The 25,205-nt window shown below is 44.3% G+C and overlaps 1 protein-coding gene and 1 pseudogene across 2 annotated transcripts; one reads left to right on the top strand and one right to left on the bottom strand.

Moving 5' to 3' along the window:
* Positions 1 to 8,010: 8,010 nt before the first annotated feature.
* Positions 8,011 to 8,433, bottom strand: LOC147502904 (uncharacterized). Its single transcript, XM_086604647.1, has one exon. The coding sequence runs from the start codon at positions 8,431 to 8,433 to the stop codon at positions 8,011 to 8,013; it is 423 nt and encodes a 140-aa protein (XP_086460773.1).
* A 3,127-nt stretch (positions 8,434 to 11,560) lies between these two features.
* Positions 11,561 to 13,676, top strand: LOC147502903 (cytochrome P450 CYP736A12 pseudogene; annotated as a pseudogene). Its single transcript, XR_015220927.1, has 2 exons — positions 11,561 to 12,323; positions 12,676 to 13,676. The product of XR_015220927.1 is annotated as a cytochrome P450 CYP736A12 pseudogene (transcript).
* The last annotated feature ends 11,529 nt before the right edge of the window (positions 13,677 to 25,205 follow it).

Genomic DNA, 25,205 nt, shown 5'->3' with positions numbered 1-25,205 from the left:
CATTAATGTCTTCAACTAGAAAAAAATTGTCAATAAACTATCATCAAGTTTAAAGTAAATCCACGATGATTAATATCTAAAGCTAGCATGCTACACAACTTTAACATATGCTATATTGGATATAAGCTACAAGTTAGTTCATCTAATATGTATTCTCACAACATTACTGTATGGACCTACAAATTACTGTTCCCCAAATGCCGAACTAACTTCTTCCCCTCCTCTTTCCTCCCTCTATTCTCTCTTTTCTCTTTGTGCTCCCTCTCCTCTTCCTTTCTTTTGGCCCCCTCCCCCTCCCTTTTCTCCACATCTCCTCCTTTTTATATTCCCCTTCCCTTCTTCAGGACCGTCCATCTGCCCTCTCATCCGACGACCCAAAGTCAACCGTACCCTTGCCACCGTGGACTAGGGTTCCGCGGCTTTGATCCGCTGCTCTTTCTCGTCCTTGTGTAGGTTGCTTCCTATCTGTTGCACCGCGGACTTGGTCCACGAGGTATATCTCATGCTGTCACAAATGCCCCTTCTCGACTCGTCGCGGTCACGATTAGCGGATCGGAACGAGAACACTCGCTATTATTATTCTACCACCACTTTTTTCCCTTCCTTGGTTTTGCGTGTGGCCTTTATTGCACTCATCACGCGCACTTTCAGCCGTCCCTCGATTTCTGTTCGTCCACGTGTCTCATCTTGGTTGGGTCGCTGCTCATTGGCTCCTCGAATTCCACGACCCCGAAATTCCCCTTTTTGCCCTTCCCTATTTAAATACCCTTCCCTCTCCCCTTCCTCACTTCACTTTTCTTTCTTTTTTTCAGCGCCGCCTTCTCTCTCCTCGCCCTCCGGTCTACAAGCTCATCATTTGGTTTCTGGCGATTCTCCCTCTTTGGACATCAAATCACGGTGTATCTACTCTCCTTCAATCCCTTTGGTACGTTTTCGGGCCTCTAATACTCTTTGTTCGGTTAGATATTGCGTTTTTTATCATAGTTGCACCTGCCCCTCCATTTTCCGATGTCCGGGTTCTAACTCCGACGACTCTTTCCCTTCCCGTTCATCCGGATGGCCTCCCCAAATCTCCTCCTACCCCACGCCGCTGCGACCCTTTCCACCTCGGGCGCCCTAACCTCTTTGCTTCCACCCCTCCACGATGCGCCGCATGCGACCTAGGTTCGATTAGGGCTGCTGCGTCGGCATTCGGCCAACATAACCCTAGAACATGTGCCCTCCACCACCCATTATCCTCATCGGTTCCCCGCCCGACCGGGCACCTTGTGATCACGGTAGGGCAAATTGCTTAGGGTCGCTGCTGCCCTCTCTTGGATGTCGAGGTGTGCAATCATTTCAACATTCCCCTTGCCAAGGAATAGGAAATTTCGAGAACTATGTATGCGCTGGAACGCCATAATAGAACCGGCGAGCCTAAAATAACCAGCCGCGATATATTCTCCCATTACTTTCTTAAGAAAAGCACTAAAGACGTCAGTGTGGGCTACCAATCCTTTTGCGTGCGTCCTCAGAAGTTGCCCCTCTTGCTCCGTATTACCTCTTCTGACAAAGTATGGCACCACTACCCCTTATACGTATCGGGACAATTTTTGTCTGCGGACCTTCCGTCAGATTTAACTCTTAATCACCTCGCCTTCATCCCTCGTGGTGAGTATCTTTGCACTTCTCTTCTCTCTCATTGCATTATTGACGTTGTGCCCACAATGCTCGATTTTCTCTGTTGAGCAGGTTATGCCCCGATTCCAAGTCCCGGACTTTGCCGGTGTCTTGTCCCATTTTTCAAAGACTCCAGCGATCTTGGACCCGCTCAAGCCGATCATTTAGGCATCCACCCAACCACCGCTACCCTGCGCTACAAATCCCGGTCGCGACACTTTCCGGTGGTTTTCTTATCCCTTCGCCCCCCCCTCCCAAAGAGCGGAAGCCTAGAGCCTCTCCCCTATCGAAAAGATCTCGAAGTCTCTCCTCCACCGCCCGCCCGTCCGCACCTCCACTCAACGCTCGATCGTGACTCTCCCCGCCGACTCCGGCGCCCGAAGCCATCCCTCTTACCGATCCATTTCCCATGGGGACTGACCGATTACCTCTCCCAACTCTCCCGGCCGACAACATGGATGCGCCTGGCCGAAACTTTTCGACGGTGACTCAGGAGGAGGATGGGGTGACGAAGTCTCCGCCGAGTGGTGGCGGCACCCACCAAAATGCCCCCTTCCAAGAGGCGCCGGACCTCAACTTCGAAGGGTCCGTCCCTGTTGCTCCGCGGTCATCGGTCATCGATTACACCTTCCATCCCGAACCCCCTCTTCCATCCCGGTCTCTTCCCCAGCCAGCCGTCGGCTGGTAAAGAACCGATTCCACCGATCTCCACCGTTTGGACATGGCTCTCCCGCCAAGACTTACGCGGTCTTCAATCTGTAACCGAAGCCGCCCGAGTATCCCGGTGACTCGCCTCGATAATCTGCTTTAGCTTCTTCCTTATTCTACAACTCCCACCTGCCGGGGACATTGCATATGCCCGCCGGGGTTCATTTGACACCCACCGCACCTCCTTTTACACCAATTGGGGAGCGGTACGGTTTTCTTTTTTTATCTCTATGTTTGTCTTCAGGTGAGCACGGACATTTCTTTCATGATCAGCGGTCTTCCGCATACCAAAATAAACTTTGCGCCTTGGAGAAGAGGTCAATGGCCGCCAGTGCGAAGGCCGCCATAACCGAGCCGGGGTGGCCGCTAATCTGGCCAAACTCAAGGCTCAGGATGAACTCCATTCCACAGAGTCATCTTATCAGTCCTACATGGACTCGGTGATTGATCGTCTCAGCAGTCAGCGGGAACAGCTCCTTGAACACCATCAATTACACCTATCTGACCTGTCACAACAGCACCAAGCCGCCATCACTTCACTCCGCCAAGAACATGAGGCCGCCATCGCCACTCTGCTTCAGCAACACCAAGATGATATGACTATTCTCCGTGAACGCTTCCAAACCCTGGCTGAGAAAAGGGTAGCCAAGAAGATTCAAAAGGAGCTTGCTTTCGACTTCGCCGGGGAAGGCGCGCTGACAAACCTTCCACCCTGCCGCCGAAGTCCTCTCCGGTCTTGGCGAAAACTCCCCGGCCGCCGAGGCCACCGAAGAAGGCTTTGCGGAAGCTTCGGAAGCGATTTCTTTGTGGGCCTCCCTCACGAACCCTCACGGAGATCGTCCGGACATCCGTCTCCGGCCCGACTCCTCCCTCGAAAAGCCATAGGAGCACTTTGTCTTTTGTAATAAGTCATGTTGTTCACTCTGAGCCCATTACGGCCATACATTAGTTCGATCATTTCTTTTTGTGTTTATGTTTACTTTTATGCTTGCACACTGCTCTGTTTCTGATGTTAATAAAACTGTGTCTGAAATTTTAACATTCCCTCGCGTGAACCTGTATCGCTTGCACACTGCTCTGTTTCCTATGAAATTCGATTTTGCTCAACCCGTTTGCCATCTTTATCTCGTCTGATTTGTCTATATGCCCAGCCAATCCTGTGTCCCCTGCCTTTGGTTAACGAGGGCTCATGCTACCAGAAATGCTAGTTCATTAGGACGCCTATCCCTCTGTGAGGTACTCCGCCCTTCCAGTATTTCTCTTTATGTTTGGCCTCCTCTCCCATTGGTCGTTAGTCTCTGTAATCCGCGAAGGGCTCCTCCCACTCCGCAGATATTTTAACCACGTGGAGTCGTATGGGGCAGCTCCTCCTGCCCTTGACTCCCTCTAACTATCTATCAGCGAAGGCTCTTTCCCCCCGCTGTCTCTTTCCCCACGGGGTTCTAATGGCCCATGTGTGGTTTGCTCCCCGCGGAGGGCTCATCCCACTCCGCGGTCTCAGTATCCTCGGCATTTCTCCTGGGGGCACTCCTCTTGCTCCCCTCTCCTCCGCTGTCTCTCCCCCTTCTCGGGTTCTATGCCCCAGGTGCGTCTCGTGTCTCTCGCCCCGCTCATCTCTCTCCCCACGGGGTTCTAATGCCCCACGTGTGGTTTGCTCCCCTTGAGAGGGCTCATCCGCCAGCGGTCACCGGTTTTCCGGCATGTCTCTCAGGGGCTTCTCTTGCCCCCATCTCCTCCGTTGTCTCTCCCACTCCGGGTTCTATGCGGTGCGTCGAGCCTCTCCCGCCTCGCCCGCTGGGATCTCGCGCAGCTTTCGGGGGGCGGTGTTCATGTTTGGTTTATTTTAAGTCTCCTATTTTTTTAAAGGGCGATTTCCTCTCAAAAGTCTTTGGTGTATTATATATTTACACTGACCACAAATTCATGCATTACATTTCCCTTACGCTCAAGCGTGGAATTTTTAACATCCTCACGTTCCCGGTTTCTCTAACGGCTTGCCTTCCGGTGTCCAATCACTGTATGTGCCCGCCCTCAACATCCACCACCGGTATAGGGTCCTTCCCGTTTGGGCCCAACTTCCCATCTTTCTCCTCCCTTGTACTAAAGCGCCACTTTCGGCGAGCACCGAAGTCGCGGTACCGGAACTATCTTAGCTTGACCCTACGGTTTATCTTGTCTCGCAATCTCGGTGATACTCTTCGGTTTAATGCCTGCGGTGTCTCTTCTCTCTTATGCTAAATTCAGGTCCGGCCGCCAATATTCTCGGTTTGATCCCTCTTCCATGGACCGTCCGGCGTTGTGCAACCATCTCCAGGGGATCACGGCCTCTACCGTAGGCCAAGGAGAAGAGTCTCTCGAGTGGATATCGAGGGGTGGTTCGTAGGCCCACAAGCACATGATTGACTCGGCCGCGCCCTTTCTTGTCCTCCAATTTTCTCTTAAGGTTGTTCATGATGATCTTGTTGGATGCCTCAGCCTGTCCGTTGCCCTCGGGATTATAAGGGGCCGAGAACCCCTGTTTCACTTTATAGGCTTGCAGGAACTTGGCCACCTTAGCTCCCGTGAACTGAGTACCATTATCCGCGATGATCACATATGGCAATCCAAACCGGCAGATGATATTCTCCCATAGAAACTTTATGATTTGTGCCTCCTTCACCTGTTGCAGGGATACGGCTTCGATCCATTTGGTGAAATAATCCGTCGCCGTGAGCATGAATCTCTTTTTTACGGCGGGCAGGCCCCACTATATCCATTGCCCACATGGCAAAAGGCCACGGACTTGAGACGTTATGAAGGGGCTCCGCGGGAGCGAATATCAGCTGGGCAAATCTCTGGCATTTGCCACATTTCTTTGCAAATTCCACAGCATCTCTCTTCATATGGGGCGAGAAATATCCTGCGTCGGCGATGGATGGGCCGTCGTTCTCCCCGGTGAGTGACTCCGCGAATCCCCTCATGTAATTCTGCGCTAACACTTCATGAGATACCAGCGGACCCAAACATTTTAACGATGGTCCATTGAAGTTTTTCGATATTGCTCTCCTTTCGGTTAGAATGTATCTCCGGAAAGTCGCTCTAGTCTCTTTCTTTCTTTTTATCCGTCACCTCCGCCTCGCCGAAAGCCTTAATTGGACCCATCCAACTCCCTCCTCTTCCGCTTTACGACAAACCTCTACCACCTCCTCGATTGCTCGGCCTCTCCGGTCTCCCACGCCAGTATAGTTCTTTCCTCGACCGGGATGGCGGCTGCTACATATGCGGTATACGGCATGCCGTTCTCTCCGGCCCAAATGAAGGAAACGAAGCTTTGTGAACCAGCGGATCTTTTCGCGCACCACATCCAAATATCCGCCATCCGGGGACATCTAGTGCGAACCCTCCATTTTGCTTGGCACACCACTAAGTTTGAATCGAATATACTATCGACTCCCCGAACTCCGGATCTTGACCATTCTCGAGTCCGCAAGCCGCCGGCCAGACTGCCTTATTACTTGCGCCCATGAAGCCCGGTTTCATGGTTTGTTCTATTACGCTATTGTCGGGCGTAACCAAAACCACCCCTATGCGGCTGCGGTGTCGATTTGCTGATCCTTCGAAGACCCTCCACCCATTCCTCTTATCCCGGGGTCTAGGATATCTCGGGCTCCCGCTCGTTCGTCGGGTTCCATGATTTGCTCCTCCCCCGGTGGGATCCTCTCACGGAAACTCTGCGAAGAAACTTCACCCATCGCGCCTTTTTCAGCGGTCCCACCCTCGATATTGTATCTTATAGGAACTTCGGCATCGCCCCACTTCAACATCCTACCGAAATTTTCTCGCCTTCGATTGCTGTCTCCGGGGGCGATTCGTTACTACCACCACCACACGTGCTTCAAAAGGGCTTCGGTTTGAGGGTGGAGAAAACCAGCACCAAATTGTTACCCTCAATCACGGTACGTACCCTCGTCTCGCCTCTAGTAGTGTCTTACTTTGAAAATGGCGGCTTTTCTATTTTGTCCACCACCCGCACTAGAACGGAACTAACCGCGATAATACTCCCGGTGGCTCCGGTACAAATACGCTTTTTCCCCAACCTCGGACGCGATAGCAAAGGTGCTTTGCCCAAGTATTTCTTCAAGCTCGGAATGCTTCCTCACACTCCAGCGGTCCATGAGAAGTCGGTGTGCTCCTTAATAATCGTCATGGGCCGGCTGCATTTATCGGATGACTTGGAAATGAATCTATTCAGTGCGGCTACCCTTCCTGCTAACTGCTGTACTTCTTTCACATTATGCGGAGATGGCATCTCTACCAGGGATCTTATCTGCTCGGGATTAGCCTCGATTCCCCTATGGGTAACAATATAGCCCAAAAACTTCCCTGTGGTCACCCCGAAAGTACACTTCTCCGGATTCAGTTTCAAATTGTGCTCACGTAGTATCCCGAACGTTTCTCGTAACCCCTCTATATGCTCCTCCTCCGTCATGCTCTTCTCCACCATGTCGTCTATATAAATCTCGATTCCCCTCCGAATCTTGCTCGCGAACATTCTTTCCCCCAATCGCTGGAAGGTAGCCCCCGCATTTTTCAGACCAAACGGCATTCTCGGGTAGCAGTAGGTACCGCCCTCCACCACAAATGATGTCTTCTCTTGTCCTGGCTCATACATCGCAACCTGATTATACCCCATCGAGGCGTCCATGAAAGAAAATATTTCGAACCCAGCCGTCCTGTCTACTAACTCGTCTACGCGTGGCATGGGATAGCTGTCCTTTGGGCACTCCAGGTTGACGTCAGTGAAGTCCACGCACATACGCACTTTCCCGTTCTTTTTTGGTACCACGACTATGTTCGACAACCAGTCCGTGAACTCCACCTCTCGGATTATCCCTGCCCCCTTCAATCGAGCAACCTCTTCTCGAACCTCCTCCGCGTACTTCGGCCTGAGACCCCTCAATTTTTGTCTCACCGGTTTGGCATCCTCTCTCATATGCAAGCGGTGACATGCGAACTCTGGGTCCAACCCTATAACATCCTCTATCGTCCACACAAAGACGTCTCCGTTATCTGACAATAATTGTATCAACTTAGTCTTCCATTCCGCCGGCAAACTTGACCCTATCGACGTGACCTTCTCCTCTTCCCCTATTCCAATATTCACTTTCTCTATCTCATCAAGCGTCTTGTGACCCGCCGACGCCTCTTCCCCCACCTCCCCCGAGGTGCACTGTAACTGCTATGCCAGCCTCTTCCTAGGGTTGGAAGTTTCCCCTTCCGACCCGCCGATCAACGTTCCACAGTCCCTCTCGTGACTATTCTTCATTGTTACCGATCCCCGTAGACCTCATACGTCCGGTCCGGGCGTGGGGAACCGTATCACCGGTAATCGTAGATGGGACCGCCTTCATCTCATGAATCCACGCCTCCCCAAGATCGCATTATATTGTGAAGCCGCATCCACTACCATGAAGCGGGTGAAGACGGTCACCGGTCCCGCCGTCACGGGCAATAAAAGTTCCCCCATGGGCTCTGTCATACTCCCATTAAATCCATACAAGTTAGTGCGCGAAGGGCGCAGCTGTTTGGGATCCACTCCCATTTCTTCTAAGGCTCCTCGAAACAACAGGTCTACCGCGCTTCCGCAGTCGATCAACACCCTCTTCACCATATCATGTAGTTTCCCATTGCTATTGTAATGACTAGTGCGTCCTCATGTGGCGAATCCACTGCCCGCAAGTCCGCACTGCTAAAGACAATTGTACCTTTCTCGGCTGCTGTGACTTCTCTTTGCCGTGGCCTACTCGTTCTCTCATTAATTTGTTGGATGCTCGCTGTCCGCCGTATCTTGTCTCTGTGCGCATTATGGCTCATCACTTCCCCACTGTAAATCACATTGATGGTTCCCAGTAGTCTTCCTTGCTGCGGCACTCGCTCTTCGTTCCGTTCGTCTCTCACAAATTCTCCCATCCTCCCCTTCTCCACCATCCTCTGTACCAACCACTTGAGAGCGTAATAGTCATCCGTCTCATGATTTCTTATCTGATGATATGCACAGAGTGGCTTCCCTAGTATCTCCGCCGGCATACTCATGGCCCTTCATACCAGCGGTCCCTTTATTTTATTAGAATCTCACCTTTGGCGGTTTGTTCAACGGGGTTTGTTCAACTTCGCGGTAGGGCTTCCTCTCCCTATACTCCCTCCGCATCCCTTCCTGGCTTCTCTCCGTTCATGCTCCATCTCCGCGGTATTGACCTCTTTCTTTTCCCGTCGCCCCTGGCCTACGTCGTTCCCGTTCCTTCTCCAAAGACAACACAGCCTTCCCTGCCCTCTTAGAATCCTTTTGCACAGAGTCTTCATACCTTATATACTTTTCCACTCATGGATACAGCTCCCGCGAACGCGTTGCTATCTCATTTTTGCTACGGTTGGTGAACCCCCAGTTCGGGCGCAATCCCTTTCAAAACGCTATCACTGTTTGTCCTCTCATCCAGATTCTCCGCCCGATTGTCTCGCGCTTGAACCGACATAGGAACTCTCTGATTGACTCCGCGGATCGCTGTCGTACATTGAACAGTGCCGCGATATCCACCACCCTCTTTTTCTGATGTATGAAATGATCCACGAACGCCTGTTCCAACTCTTGAAAGTTCTTAATGCTCCCGGACGGCAATCTGTAGTACCAATCCGACGCCCTCCTTTCGGACTTTCGGGGAACATCATGCACCATGAACCATCAAACCGAGCCTCCTGCCATAGCGGCATCTGCTGTCTAAAATGATGGATGTGGTCTGCTGGGTCTCCTTTGCCGTCATATCTCTCAAACCTCGGCTGGGCGAATCTCTTGGGAACCTCCGATGCCCATATGTCATCTGCTAACGGGTTACGGTTGGCTTCCCTATCATTGTCTATCATTTCTTGGACTTGCTCTATTGTTAATCCCGCCACCGGGTTTTCCACTAAGTTTGGTCCGGTCTCCTCCTCGTCTCCAGATTCCTCACTCTGGTCTTCCCCTGGCTCCTCCTCCTCTTTCTCTCTCTCTCCAGACTCATCGTTTTCCTTTTTCTTAGCTTTTCGATCTCTTCACGCATCGGGACGCCTCTTCGCGCTTCGCCCTTCTTCCAGTTCTTCCCCTCCTCTATCATAGCTTCGGGTGTCACTCACGATCCCTAACTTTCTTTGGCCTTCCCGCTTTGCTCTCTTCGTGCCATCTCGAAGTTTTCTTCTCGCCCCCCACAGACGGGCGGTACCAAATGTATGGACCTACAAATTCATTGTTCCCCAAATGCCGAACTAACTTCTTCCCCTCCTCTTTCCTCCCTCTATTCTCTCTTTTCTCTTTGTGCTCCCTCTCCTCTTCCTTTCTTTCGGCCCCCTCCCTTTTCTCCACATCTCCTCCTTTTTATATTCCCCTTCCCTTCTTCAGGACCGTCCATCTGCCCTCTCATCCGACGACCCGAAGTCAACCGTACCCTTGCCACCGTGGACTAGGGTTCCGCGGCTTTGATCCGCTGCTCTTTCTCGTCCTTGCGTAGGTTGCTTCCTATCTGCTGCACCGCGGACTTGGTCCACGAGGTATATCTCATGCTGTTACAATTACAATTATAACCATCGTATAACAAGACATACACTCAATAGACAAGATAAGCAATTATGCATTGAATACATTATAATTATTAACCAAGATTTGAATGACTATCTTAAGGTCTCTCTTAGACCATCTACATACATCTTCGTATGTACAAAGAAAATTAATATCATACTACATCTAGTTAAACCAAATAATATCATTAATGATAAATAAATAAAGCTTATCATATATAACTTGTTGACTAAGTTATTAATAGTAAAAGGTTTAAGCTTTTAGGATTTCCCTCCTAAAAAAATAAAACTAGCATGCAACTCTAGGTAAGAATATCATCGTATAATCAAACCAAAAGAATTGTAAGAGAGTGAAAGAATATGATACCTATCCGATTGAAAAACTGGATTACCACGTTTTCCTCCATCCAGAAAAACAATCTCAAAGAACTGTGAAACTGAACTTGCTCAAGATGAACTAGATATCAAGCCATATACCACTGTAAATCTCTTTGAATCGGTTATCCAACACAAAAAGCAGATTGCAAAAACGTAACTCGAACTAAAGGTTTTAGCATTTACGTACCCGGTGGCGGAAGAGTCTAAAAGACAAACTTTGACATTTTCTTGATTGAAAACCCATATTTGACTCCCACAAACGTAGGAGAAATATATACAATAAATTAGGGTTTGATAAACCATGAAAGATCGATAAAAATTCAACCTTTAAATAGTTTCCTAGCTAGTAAACCGAAATTATTATAAAATTTATAAATCCATAACTTATTAAACCAAACAATAATTAAAAGTAAAACACTTATCTTTTTTATTGTCGTCTGAAAGCACTATCCTTTGTTCCACGAATATCTCTTCTTAAGATTGTTGTAAACAGGGTTAGATAATCGAATAGAAATGAAGGACAGAGGAAGAATGGATTTATCAAGGCGTGGAATACAATCGTCCTTAAGAAGAGATTTCGCCACCTCAGATGGTGTAAAGGCTTCACAGGTGTCTCTACTCACATGATTCAATAACTGAAATAGACTAAGATACACTTCAATAGACTACTCTCTAGAATAGCAACACAACTCTCTCTGGTGGCTGGAGGAAGAAGAGAAAGAAAATGTTTTTGGGTTTCTTAATTGAGTCATTAGATCTGGACATGAGTTCTGTTTATATAGTGATCAAATATTTGTTTTTGTTTCTAATACAATATTAGAAACCTACTGTAATAAAGAATTCAAAACTTGCTGAATAAGCAAAACTAGTTTTGGGAATTGGCTAAACTCACTAACATATCACACATGAGAAGCCTAAACTCAAGCCCGTACCCGACAAAGTTAGTGGTAGCTTAATGTGGGACTATCACACAAACACAAAATAGGAGGGAACACTCATTGCTCTACTTCTCCATTTTGTATGCACAAATAGTTTGAAATACACGAAGGAGAATTCCAACACAACAGTGGCCAACAAGCAAAAGATTAGTCTTTGAGGAACTGGTTATGTCATGCATTTAGCATTTTAGAAATCCATTTTCTGTGATTACGGCATTGACACCCCAACTGGTAGGAAAAATTTACCGAACTCTAGTCTCCTGAATTTCTGCTTGTAAATTCGTGGCAAGTATTTTATGCTGCTAGGCGTGAGGTTGAAACTTCTTGTACATGTATTTAGTTTCCACTCTAGCTTCACTCTCTGGTTAGTAAATGATGGGAACTTGGACTGCTGCACTTTTATTGCATTCCTTGCTGGACTATGGTTTGTTTTATATCACTTAAGCTCATCGAGAGACAAAAATTGTTCGTCGAGTCTACCACCTGGTCCGTTGGGACTCCCTCTAATTGGCCACCTTCACATGTTGGGTGTTCTCCCTCACCACAATTTGCGAAAGATGGCTAAGAAATATGGTCCAATTATGTCCATACGACTAGGCCTTATCCCAACCATCGTAGTCTCATCCCTGGATTTGCCGAGTTGTTCCTAAAGACTCATGATTTGGTGTTTGCTAGTCGACCGAAATTCCTAGCAGCAGAGTACATGTCTTACGGGCAGAAAAACCTTGGGGCGGCACCTTATGGCCAATATTGGCGAAATATTCGCAAATTGTGCACCTTAGAGTTACTTAGTAACTCAAAGGTTGAGTTCTTCAAGTCTATGAGGAGAGAAGATCTAGTTAACTTCGTGGAGTCACTAAGGACCACAGCTCAGGATGGATCCTTGATTGATATCAGTGCGAAGGTTGAATCGCTCATCAATGATGTAATGTATCGAATGGTAGTCGGACTCAAGGATGACAGATTCAAGCTCAAACCAAACATTCAAGAAGGGGTGAGGTTGGCAGGTCTTTTAATTTTGCTGATTATATACCTTACGTTGGAGCGCTTGATCTTCAGGTAAGTTTTCCAACTTTATAATCATTTTAACTGATTCTGTAATCTGTACTGGTAGCTTGACTCACGTTCATGGCTTCTCTAATGAATTAATTTCAGATGGAAGAACGGTGAATGTGCCAAGTAACACATCTTTGAACAAATGACTGTACAAATATGCTTGCCTTCCTCAATGCGCAGAAATATTAGACCTTTTACTTCAAAATAAGAATAAAATTGTTTCTTCTTTGCACTAAAAAAATTCCTCCAGAAACACAATACAGATAAATCTTCACGACATTTTGGTTTTAATGAGAACATTAATTTCCTTTTATACTCTGTCTTCCTTAGCACTTAGAATTAGTTCATTTTTCAGGGCTTAGGTCGCCGCATGAAGGCCGTAAGCAAGATGGTAGATGAATTATTGGATAAGATCATCGAGGAACACCTAAGTGATGCTAAAGAAGTACAGGGAACACATATGGACTTCATCGACGTAATGTTATCCTTGATAGAAGCTAATGATTCAAGGAAGTTGCACCTAGGGCGAGACCATGTTAAAGCAATCACGTTGGACATGCTTGCGGCAGGAATGCACACTTCAAGTACCACAGTCGAATGGGTCATCGCTGAACTTCTAAAGCATCCACGTGTCATGAAACTAGTTCAAGAAGAATTACAAAGGGTCGTCGGCTTGGATAGGATGGTCGAGGAAACAGATTTCATTAAATTGGACTATATGAAAATGGTGATCAAGGAAACCATGAGGCTTCATCCAGTAGCCCCATTGCTCATTCCTCATGAGTCCATTGATGATATAACAATAAAAGGATACTTTATTCCAAAGAAGTCTAGAGTGCTTATAAATACTTGGGCAATTGGAAGGGACCCAAATGTATGGTCTAGTAATGCTGAAGAGTTCTATCCAGAAAGGTTCATTGGTACTAACATTGATTTTCAAGGCCATGATTTTCGATTTCTACCCTTTGGATCAGGTCGTAGGAAGTGCCCAGGAATACAATTAGGATTGAAAGTGGTTGAACTAGTAATTTCTCAATTGGTACATTGCTTCAATTTAGAGCTCCCAGATAATATGTCACCTGATGATCTAGACATGACTGAAAAGTTTGGCATAGCATTGTCAAGAGCTAACCATCTAATGGTAGTCCCAACTTATCGGTTACTCGCCAACTTGTGAGCGATGGTTGCAATATGTGATTTACGTGTTAGATCAACTGTGGGAAATTGGGTCACTTCGTTTCTATCCTTTTATTTGTGTATGTTGACGTATTTCCTGTGAAGCCATAGTCATGCTCTTACTGAAACAGTCATGTTCTCACTCTGTTTTAGTGTTTATGAAATATACTTGAAAATGATTATATATCATTATCAAATTAAAAATAATACTAATAATAAAGAAATAATAAAGAAAATAAATGTATAGATCCCTCCTTTTTTTTGGGTAAAGATAAATGTATAGATCTTTGTATCCAAGGAAGGTCAGCTTAGTGATTGGGAATGGGATCATTATGCACCATGTAGAAAATGGAACTTACAGTTGAAGAAGATTGCCTAGAGATTTAGATGCTTAGATTTGATTAACTTCAAGAACGCTGCTTTTTTAGCGGGCTATAAGTCCACCTTGTACTCTGCACACTTTTTTTTTTACTCATACAATATTTGCTTACTTAGAAAAAATATATATAGAGATTTAGATGCTTAGCTCCAACGCCCTCGAAATACGGTCATGGGAAATCCCAAAAGCACCATATTAAGGAGGGTTTGATTCTTTCTTACATTGTCTGGAGGTGAACACATAATTTACATAAACCCTCAAAGTCTAACCAACCGAAATACTCAGTTCAAGTTCTTATCAACATTCTTTTCGTGCAATTAATAAGTCCTCTAACTACCTGAATGGAAAACATGGACCAAAAGTGACGTTTGTGAAAAATTAACTAGATCGCTGAGAGTGATTAGTGAAATTAAGTGTCACATTTCTGAAGTAAGGTACACTCAAAGTTATGAAATATAAACAAGGTTATTCAAATTATACACTATTTAAGTCATTCTGGAGTTCTGGTTTCATAATTAGATAGACACTGTAAGACAGTTTATTAGGTTGGCCTAAAAGTGTTAAGTGTTGTCTTGTGGCATACAAAGATTATCTAGAAGCAGAAGAATTCACCTCTGCTGCTTTTGCTTAAATTTCCCATGCTTCATTCCCAACCACTCAAACTTACGAGTCAGGGTAGTTAGTTGGATTCTTATGTCAATTCTCATTTGTAAATGGATCAATTCAGTAAGTAGCTAATTAGGGGTTAATCTTGAATTCCATATGAACAAGGCGCAGTGCCATATAACATTTAGAGGTTAGGTTAATCAAAGCTTGAATTCTATATGAACATGACACAGTGCCATCTAACATTGTTTTCCATAGAGATCCACCTACGTGTATTAACTGAAAACCAAAATTTTCAAATACAGTGTGGGATGTGTGTTGTCCAGAATTACAACCTATGAACTCTTTCCTCCTCTCTTTTCTTTTTTTTTTTTCCTTTTTCTCCTTCTTTATTCTCATCTCTCTCCCCTTTATATACCTCCTAACCGCCCTCTCTCTTTAACCGCTCTCTCTCTTTAACCGCTCCCATCTTCTCTAACCGTTCTTCTATTTCCATGATCTCCTTCCATGCCCCACGTCCTGGAACCGTCCCTGTCTCCTCGGAGATCGTGTCTTGGCCTCTTTTGTGCTCCGGCTCTTTCTTTCCCTCCAACATCTCCCTCAAATCATAGTAACTCCCAGATCTTCTTCGCGACTTCGAGTCGCTGGCCTTCACATTATTCGCGGACTATACCCCGCGGCTCATTAGTCTTCTTCCGTTATGTTGCCTGACCGTGAGGCACACGGTCGTCTTAGTAGTCGCGTATTAGGGGCGTCTGGATGCCCCCCTCGGTCCTCGGACCCTTAGTTGGGTCCGAGATACTTTCTCGCCAACCGAAGCCAGCGGATCTCCGGTACCGCCCTAGAGCCCATCACCAAGCGAAGAAGCGGGTCCGGTTAGCGGATGTTGGGTCCTTTCTTTTTGGGCCACGTGTTCTCCACGACTTTGATTTGAGAGCTCTATACCCTACGGCGTGCCTCCTCGCGCCTCTAGCAATTATGATAGCGTCGCGGAACTCCGCCGCCTCGTTCTTAGCCCCTCCCGTGTCACCCTAGCGGCCCTCCGCCGATTCTTGGGTTTTGTATTTTGAAATTATTTGCTTTACCCGCCGCTTCAAACTTCGTTCAAACCCGCTTCCTTTTCTCTCTCAAACCTTTCCTTTTCTCTCTCACTCCCTTTTGCTTCTTCTCACTTAAACCTTTCAACTTCATCTCTCTCTGTTTTTCATTTTGGGATCGTCTGGCTTTCCTATCTTCCTTCTTCCTCTCGGTGAATCTCTACTGCCTTTGCTCCTGATTTGATTCTTACTAATCTCTTTGCTCGCTGCTGCCTCATAAATCAGGTTCGTTTCTTCTTTCCTTTATCTCTCGAACTTTTATTATATATACCATTGGTTTGGTTGTTCTCTAGTGCTTTGTGGATTCTTCCACTTGCGTAACTTAGTCCTTTCATCTTTTCCATTCTACGACTAGTGTAATTTGCATCATGTCGGCCCGAGTCGGCAAGCACCTCCGCCACGGATCCATTAGATCTAGTTTCTCCTTCCTCGGATCCGGTAGCCACATTTGTTGAGAGATCACGAGTCAGCGACTTACCAGTCCCGGACTCCCGTCGCTATCCGCTTCCCGCGTCACGGGAGATCGTAATGTGTTGTCCTAAGCTAAATCTTATTTGGCAGTGCGGTTGCATTGACCAATGCAACAAGGCCTTGAACCACTAGGAATTCCCTAGTGGGCGAGTTATAGCCTATTGAGAGTTTTTCAGAGAAGATACTCACAAACTTCATTTATACTCTGGCGACTTCGATTAACAAAGGCTTGTTTCCTTAATTAATCTCGGGTATCTAGACATCTCACTACCCGAAACAAGGATTTTATTCTTCGAAATTCAAGTTAATATACATACAATAATCGAAATATCTAATTATGAGCATGCATGCGATGATCTAATATTGAAATGTGCGAGTAGGGCCATTTCACGGATCCTTTGGATAAGCGTCCTTAAGTAGGTTCTCCGCAGGTATGTGTTGAAACAAAATTTCTCTCTTATTTTTCCACTCAAGCTTTTCTATCTCCGATTATTGTAGTGGGTACATGTTTCCTCACATACTCAATGCCAAATGAGGAGCGAGATCGAGAAGTCACAACTACTACTTATTATCACCTTTGTCTATTCCTAATTGAGCTAGAGGTCTTTATTAGATGTTATGGGGCTTAGGTGACAGTGTAGAAAAAAAATGGAATGGAAAATTCAAAAATGATAAGTATGAGAGAATAATGTCTTCGATATATTTATACTAGAGAATCCTTATTTTCTTTCCTGCTTCTAACATGGGTGTCCATACTTGGATTTTTCAAGCTTTTGTATTGCCTTTTGATTTGATTTTTTGGGGGGAATTCTAACCTTGATATTTCTTTTGATTTTTGGAAACATATTTCTATTTTTTCTTTTTTTTTCTTAAAGCAGTAACCGATTTTGATTTGTGACAAGGTTTTCTCTTATTTTCTGCACTTCATCCTATTTCTCATACTCATCATCTAGGTAGGCTTATTTATTTGTGGTTAATAGATGGGTAATGATTTTTGGTGAAGTAGAAAGGATTAATGAAAGGTTGATTGGGCGATTTAGCGGTAATTTTTTTTTTTTTTACAGGTGTGAATTTTTGGCTATGTCGATCAAAGAAAGGCCTAAATTCGCGCAGGATTTAGGTAGTGATCAAGTAAGTAGGCGTGTGAACTTCTCTATTAGGAAGAACTACTCCTCTGTGTCATTACTCATATATCACACATTTTGAGGCTTTTGGTTAGATTCTTACAGGGATATGGAAACTAAGTTGTCTAACCGTGGGTCCCGAGAAACTTCTTCTTTGTGTACATTTAATGATAGTCGGTGCATGAATGCTCATGAAAAGATGTAAAACTATTGCATACATATTAAATTAAGTTTCTAAGAACAAGTCCTAATTCGATGCTAGGGTGAGATTTCTAAATATTTTTCATCATAGAAGGGAAGCGAGAATTTGTCACTAAATCGTTTATTTAGACATTAAGTAAACTATATACAACTATGCATGCCTATTTTTTGCAAAAGGTTCTCACCATCCCCAAACAGTCGGACACCGCGGTCCTCAAAGTGTTAAGAGGAAGAAAGAGTATACCCGGAGGCTTTGAGCAAAAATCTAGCTAACATTTTCCACGTAAATTTATTGTAACACACTATATATTATACATCATAAAAGTATAAGCACACTTGTTAGAGTAGCCTGCTTGTTAGGTTATTTATTTATTTCTCATCAAAGCGTAAAACAAATATGTACATGCATCAACTCACATTGCCCCAACCTTGAACTAGGGGATAGTCCATCCTTGCCTCGTCCTGTAGAAATTCCATTCCTTGCATCCCGCCAATCTATCATAGCTTTCGGACTTCCTCCACTTCCTCTTTTTGCATTGTCTAGATGAGCTATCATTTTATCATCATTAGGGAAAAGAACGAACTTTCTTTAGATACCCAGGCATCACCATGTCCTAAATCGCTTAAAAGAGCGAATTATCTTGTTTGTTGGACACATAGTCGATTGTACTCCGATCTGAAGGTGGCCGCAAACTGTGGGAAGTACATCCTTACTATCCTACATGTTGTGGCGGCAGGGTGATATAGTCTTGCCGAAAAGACCGAGCCTTCTTAAGATTCTCAATTACTAGGTGCAGAATGTCAAAGGCGGTATGTTCTTTGGGCAATGCATGGAATGTCTTACTTTGACTTTGATGCGGTGGAAAAATGCCAATCCCCATGATGTTCAGAAGAATAAATAACATGGCGCATTCAACATTCATGGTCATACTTGGCTAGTGGAATAGTAAAGTCGGCCATCGGCCGCCCGTACGTTCTCGGCGTGGGCAATGCCATCGCCATACCGCAGCAAAATCTTCCCTAGAATAGTCATTAAAGTCATTCTCTATCATGTATTGAATTGGGAGGTCTGGGTGAAGAGGAGGAAGATCTAGGCCATAGCAAATGATGGGCTCGTAAAAAGAGTGTCTTGTGTTACCAATACTTTAGTGTAAAACCATTCAAAGCGGAAACCACGGATGGTAGATCTTCCATGTGATCATAAAATAAGTTGCCAAACCCGGGGAGTATGTCTGCTCGGGTGTAGAATAAGAGAGTTCAACCAACTTGAGTGATGTAGTCTCACGAAAGATGTCCATATGCTTGGGAGAATTCAAAGAACGAATGGAAAGATTGTTACGGAATCATCTTTGGAGCTTCCATTGTAGAAGATTTGAAAAAAAAATTGACCTGTTTAGACAAGGATAAACAAATATTTGAGTATGATGAGAATAATTAAGTAAAAACAAATTACCATTAAAAACTAAAAAGAAAATGACAAATAATATAAAATTGCTAAATTTAAATGGTTTCATTGGCCCAAGTAATGGCATGAGGATCCTTTATGGGAGGGATCCATTTATAAAATTTTCTATGCCATCAATCCGTGCAAATGACCCGTTGCAACATTTTCGCTTCTAAATGCGGTAAATCTCGGGCGTGGTTCTCCATTATGAGAGTGTGATTTGCCAAGAACTGGTTGTGGTCGTGCAAGAATTGTGCTTGTTCCTCTTCGTTTATTGTCCATGCAGTCACGAAATTCAAGAAGATCTGTTGATGATAATGTTCTAACATTTGAATAATGTCATCGATCATTGTTGCATTAAACGAATCCCTTCCATGGGATTAAATACGTTGCATAATGCATTTTTGGTGAAGATGTTATTAGCGGAACAATTTTAAATCGGTTTCTGCTGCCGACATGGTTCTTGCAACAGCGTCGGGGTTCGAATCCATTCCTACATCTTGAGTGAATGGTAAGAATGTTAGCTGTTGAAGAGGTGTATGAGGAGAAGTACTAGAAAAACCCCCGTATCATGATAAGTGTCACAATGGTTGGTAAAGGAGTCGCCTTTTTCCCCGCGTCGCGATCGCGTTCCAGAGAAATTTAATAATGCAAAAATCATTGCAGTTACTCTGTAAGACCTAGAGTAGGGGTTTGGTTATTTCGGAAGTCTTAGATGTGCCGAGCACATTATGAGCTACCCATTGGATCACAAATAATTGGTTCTTTTGCAAAGATCGCTGATAAACAATACGGTTTTTCCGGTTGTATTCGCCGTGAAGGATAGTTGCAAACATCAGATGCCTGATAATGTCGAAAGGTGAATCCTGAAGGTGTACTCCTTGGTTTGTAATAGGAATTTGAACTACCTTAGAGATGATTTCCATAGTCAATTCATGCTCGCATCTGTTAGCACGGACAAAGAATTGCCTGTTTTGGAAATAACCGCTTTTATAGAACAACAAGACCAATTCTCGGAATAAAATGCACGCTTATGATGTAAAAGAGGGTGCCATCCTCACATTGATATTTCTATGTCAAAAAGGGATGAAAAAGACCATTTTGGAAATTTTCCATAAAATTTTGCTCGGGCACACGAAAGCAGTGAGGGCCATTAGAGATGGAGTGGTGAAGAAAAATATTTTTGGAAAAAGGGAAGTTAGATTTTTGAGGTGTCTATCCTTGTTATAAATAGGCACCAATCCGAAAATGTAAAAGATCTGGATCGAGGTGTCACGAGGGTAGTTAGACCCGCGTGTATTTTCTAAGATATCATAAAAAAGTGTGGATGAGAAGAATGGGGCATGTGACAAGGAGTGCCACCACTTTTTTTTTTTTTTTTTTTTTTTTAACACTAGAGGCGTAAGAAGAGCGACAAGGAAAATGTAGATATACTATCACAATAAGATGTAAGAACGCATAAGCGGTATGGAAACACAATATAATGATCACGGGGAATTGAAATACAAACCTAAATATTAGATAGAACTATATGCCACATTAACAACATTACTATAATGAAACAAACAAGCATGAAGACTTGATTAGCATATTTAATTTTGCCTTTGCTCAAACTTTTCTAGTGCATCCATGAAGCTTGCAATTTGGAGCGGACTAAAAGCGATTTTTAGAATAAGAAGTGTAGAGGGAAGAATATGAAATGAGTGAATGTGGAGGAAGTGTTGAACTTATTTATAGAAAGAACTTTGCTGTTTTTTGACCGTTTTTTGTGCATTTTCATGACCGTTTTCTGACCATTTTTTGTTCTTTTTCATGACCATTTTTTTGTGCGTTTTCATGACCGTTTAATAAAACGTTAGATTACGGTAAATTTTGCTGTTAAGTGTGACATCTAAAATATATATGTATATATATCTATATAAATTATTATTACTAATATTATTATATATGTTCCTACCTATATAATATAGTATTAGACATAACTAATATATCGAGGTAAAATTTTTTAGGAAATAACCTACTATTAAGCTGGAAATGCAAACACGTAAATCAAATATCTGACATAAATATTATACAAGACTGGAAAAATAAACTAGCTACTGATGATCCTCAGGGGCTGTAGCAGAATCCTCGGGGGCGGTAGAAGAAGAACCAGGAGTCTTGCGACGTCGTGCAGTACGAGCTCCCGTGGATGCTAACTACTCCTGAATATCACCAAGAGTATCCATCACCTGAGCTTGAAACTGATGCTAGCTCGCCATGAACATTCGCTGGAACTGGTTCTGGCGAGTAAGCATATTGTCCTGAAATGTAGTCATGGAAGCTCTCATTTCCTCTTTGGAATTAAGCCCATCCGTCATCATCGACTCGTGGCGAGTGGTCATATTTGTCCTTAACTCACCCAAGGTACGTCTCATCAATACCTGGCGAGTGTACATGTCTCTCAGACCACTGTTCACAACACGTAAGGCCTCTATGGGGTGGGTGATCTTACTCATGGCAGTCTCATCAAAGTAGGGTGGGTGAGAGGAGCCTACGATAGCGTTCTCGGCAGCCCTAGGTGCTGTGGGTTCCCAAGGGTCCTGTATGCATATCTTGAAGACAAGCATATTCTCATATTGTGGTATAGGGAGTAGCGGGGTGGTGGACAGAAAACCCAAGGTAATCATAACTTGTGTTACCAGAACAACAAGAGGGGCTGATCTAAGAGTGGCATGTGTAATAATATCAAAAAGAAAGGTAATGATGCAGAAATTACCCTTTCGCTCCTGGAGGATCCAGAGAAGGTGGAGGAAGGTCTTGTTGATGTTTGAGGGCTTCGAGGTGCCAATGACGTTCAGTCCCAACCATTGAGTCACAGCCAACTGATTCCGTCGCACTGAACGCTGATACGCACATTTTCCGTCTATGTTGTACTCTCCCTCGATTAGCGTGTTGAGCATTAGGTCGTAAGTTCGTGGGTACATGGACTGCTACTGAGTCAGCACATGGTCGACCAGAGGAATGCCCGTGATCCCGGAGAGCAAAACAGGTGTGACTTCGTGGCGCACACCCTCGACGTTTACCCAAAAATGGTCGCCATTAAAGCTCCCATTATCGTAGAATTTCATCACCAAATCGTTGGAATAAAGCCCTCCATTAGCATATAACAAGTACTCCCATCCTCTAGAGTGAATTTCATTATCAAAGAATAGAGCAAACATCCCGTTTTCAAATAAATTTCCAAAAAATTTCTCCACACAAATACGCCTGTTACCGGCCATTACTGGTCTTAGGGAGAGGCTAGATATGGATTAATGATAAGGGGAAGAAATGGGACTTGCTGACGGAAGGGAATTGTGGTCAGAGCTGTAAGAGTCGCGCACGAGACCTGGATATAGTGTGGGCCTGTCTCGTGCGAGACTAAAGCGAGAGGGGGCAAGATCCGGTTTTTTGGGAAGAAGAAGAATATAAGGGTGACGCGTGTTTTCGGGTTTTTCGTGTTTAAATGGACCGAGAATTCGATATTTTGGTTGGGCCAAAAAATTTTCCCAAGCCCAAATCAAGCCTAAAGCCCGATTTAAGCCTAAAAAAATTCAAATGCTTACCCACGACTCGTTCGGACTCCGAATTGGACGAATGAGATATCGAAATGATCGGCACGAAAAATGCTATACAATTGTATGAGTCATTCTTGAAGGTCATAAGAGTTTTTGAAAAGAAGGAGAGTATTTTATTTATAAACAAGGGTTTTATTTATATACAAGGGAGATATACGTGAAAAATATTGGATGTCCAGAAGAGTCACCATCTTAAATCATAAACAACTGTCATGTCGGCTCTGGAGCAAACCCAATCTAGCCAGACTGTGGCTTTACCTCTATGTATTATGGGGTTAGGAGCAGGACGATACCATCCTGGACCGTGCGCGCTACGGTCTAATAAAATTGCCCTTATTATATACGACTATCCTCAAACCGCCCCAAGGGAACTCAAAGTAACTAATTCTAGGGTTGGTCTGGTGGAATCCATTGCCCGTTTGTGTTCCAAGTATGCAACATCTGAGGTTGGACACGAATCTCATGTGCAAAACTTAATGCAAAGGGAAAAGGCAACAATATAAACATATCTACAAGGTGAGTCTTTTAACGTCAGATCCTCAAGACGAGTCGACTCTTTTAATGTCAGATTCTCAAGACGAATCCCAACCTGTGGGAGAAACGGCGCTGCGACGAAGATTATCCTGCGCAGTTGGTGTCAGACAAAAGTATACCTTAAACTGGCTAGTATCGGATAGGAAGTCAGGGCCTAAACAGAAGGGTGTTTGACAATGCATACACCAGCCCATCCTTCGCGCACATTGTTTATGAGCAAAAGTACTACGACCATTCCCTATTTGTGATGAGTGAGACTTACGCCAAATGATTTGCTGAAGTTCGCGAGGTAGAGAGTAGAAAAGGGAAGAGAAGGAAGGAGGTGAAATTTTAGGTACTCATCGTTTACCGAAATGCACGTTTGCTCGTGTTGCAGAAGACATTTATACTCAGTTCTGAAATAGAGTTTTTGTGGACTAAGGTTCTGGCACTTGCAACCACACACTTCAAAGAACTATGGAGATCATAAGATAGAAGATGGCCCAGCTACCAAAAATGACGTACCCTCTATAGAAACAAGATTGAGTACGCCAAACGAAACATCTAGTCTGTGTAGACCAGATCCTGAAGAAGAGTCTATTCAACATCTGGTGAGCGTAATTCGTGGTAATGTTTTAGGCGTTGTCCATTGACTTGAAATTCGCTGTTATCTTGTGGATTAAGCACAATGAAAGGACCAGACCATCGTGTTTTCAATTTACCAGGAAAAATGTGTAATCTGGAGTTGTACAGTAGAACTTTTTGGCCAATTTTAAAATTCTTACGCAAAATGTGCTTGTCATGCACTCTTTTCATATTAGGTTTGTAGGATTTCGAGAGATCATATGCATCACTCCGAATCTCCTCAAGCTCATTTAATTGCAGTTTTCGCTTCTCGCCTACCTCAATGATATTGTAATTGAGGCTTTTGATAGCCCAAATGGCACGATGCTCAAGTTCAACTAGCAGATGACAAGGTTTTCCAAAAATAATACGGTAAGGAGACATCCCTATAGGTGTCTTAAATGCTGTTCGGTGTGCCCACAAGACATCCGATAAGCGGAGAGACCAGTCCTTTCTTGATGGGTTGACAGTTTTCTCTAGAATAGACTTTATCGCTCTGTTGGAGACTTCCACTTGGCCACTCTTTTGTGGGTGATATGGAATAGCAACCTTGTGAGTAACTCCATATTTTTTCATTAAAAACCCAAAAAATTTATTACAAAAATGTGTACCCCCATCACTGATGATAGCTTTGGGGACACCAAACCGAGAGAAAATATTTTCTTTAACAAATTTCATGACAGTCTTATGGTCATTTGAGCGACATGCGAGTGCCTCAATCCATTTGGACACATAGTCTACAGCGACTAAAATGTATAGAAAACCTTGAGAAATAGGGAAAGGTCCCATAAAATCAATGCCCCAAACATCAAAAATTTCCACAATCAAGATAGGATTTAGGGGCATCATATTTCGTTTGGTAATTCGACCTAGGTGCTGACAACGAATGCAAGCTATGCAATGTTCCTGTGCATCACGAAAAAGGGTAGGCCAGTAAAAACCACATTGTAATACCTTGGCCGCAGTTTTCTTTCCACTGAAATGACCTCCACAAGATTATTCATGGCAAAAGGATAAAACGTCGGTGTGCTCCCAGTCGGGAATGCAGCGACGAATGAGTTGGTCGGAACAATACTTAAAGAGGTACCAAAAATAATATTTTACAGTGGATAAGAACTTTTTATGATCAGGACATGACCAAGAGAAAGGAACTTCCTCAGTAACAAGGTAGTTAACGATATCCGCGTACCATGGAGATGAGAAAATATAGTACAAATATTCGTCTGGGAAGGAATCACAGATGGCTTCAGAATCACTATCAATGTCACCAACCAGCCTTGATAAATGGTCGGCTACGACATTTTCAGTTCCTTTCTTGTCCTTGATTTCGGTGTGAATTCTGCAAGAGAAGGATCAACGGAACAATCGTTGTTTTCGTCCTTTTCACTGGTCGATGCGAAGTCGCGGCATGGTCAAAGATATATCACGATGGTGGATGTTCCAACTAGGTAAGGGCAAAACTTATCCAAAGCATAGACAACAGCTAGGAACTCTTTCTCAGTTGTTGTGTAATTACGTTGAGTGTCATTAAGAGTTTTACTAGCGTAGTAAATGACAACGAGTTTGTCATCACGTCGTTGGCCTAGTACGGCGCCAATAGCAAAGTCGCTAGAGTCACACATTAGTTCGAATGGTTGAGACCAATCAGTGG

This window comes from Coptis chinensis, chromosome 4, assembly GCF_015680905.1.
Source record: "Coptis chinensis isolate HL-2020 chromosome 4, ASM1568090v1, whole genome shotgun sequence".
Classification (NCBI taxonomy): Eukaryota; Viridiplantae; Streptophyta; class Magnoliopsida; order Ranunculales; family Ranunculaceae; genus Coptis; species Coptis chinensis.
This window is presented reverse-complemented; position numbering and strand designations above follow the sequence as displayed.

Bases quoted from the DNA above. Each gene is read 5' to 3' on its own strand.
- LOC147502904 (XM_086604647.1), bottom strand. From the start codon at position 8,433: ATGCCGGCGGAGATACTAGGGAAGCCACTCTGTGCATATCATCAGATA.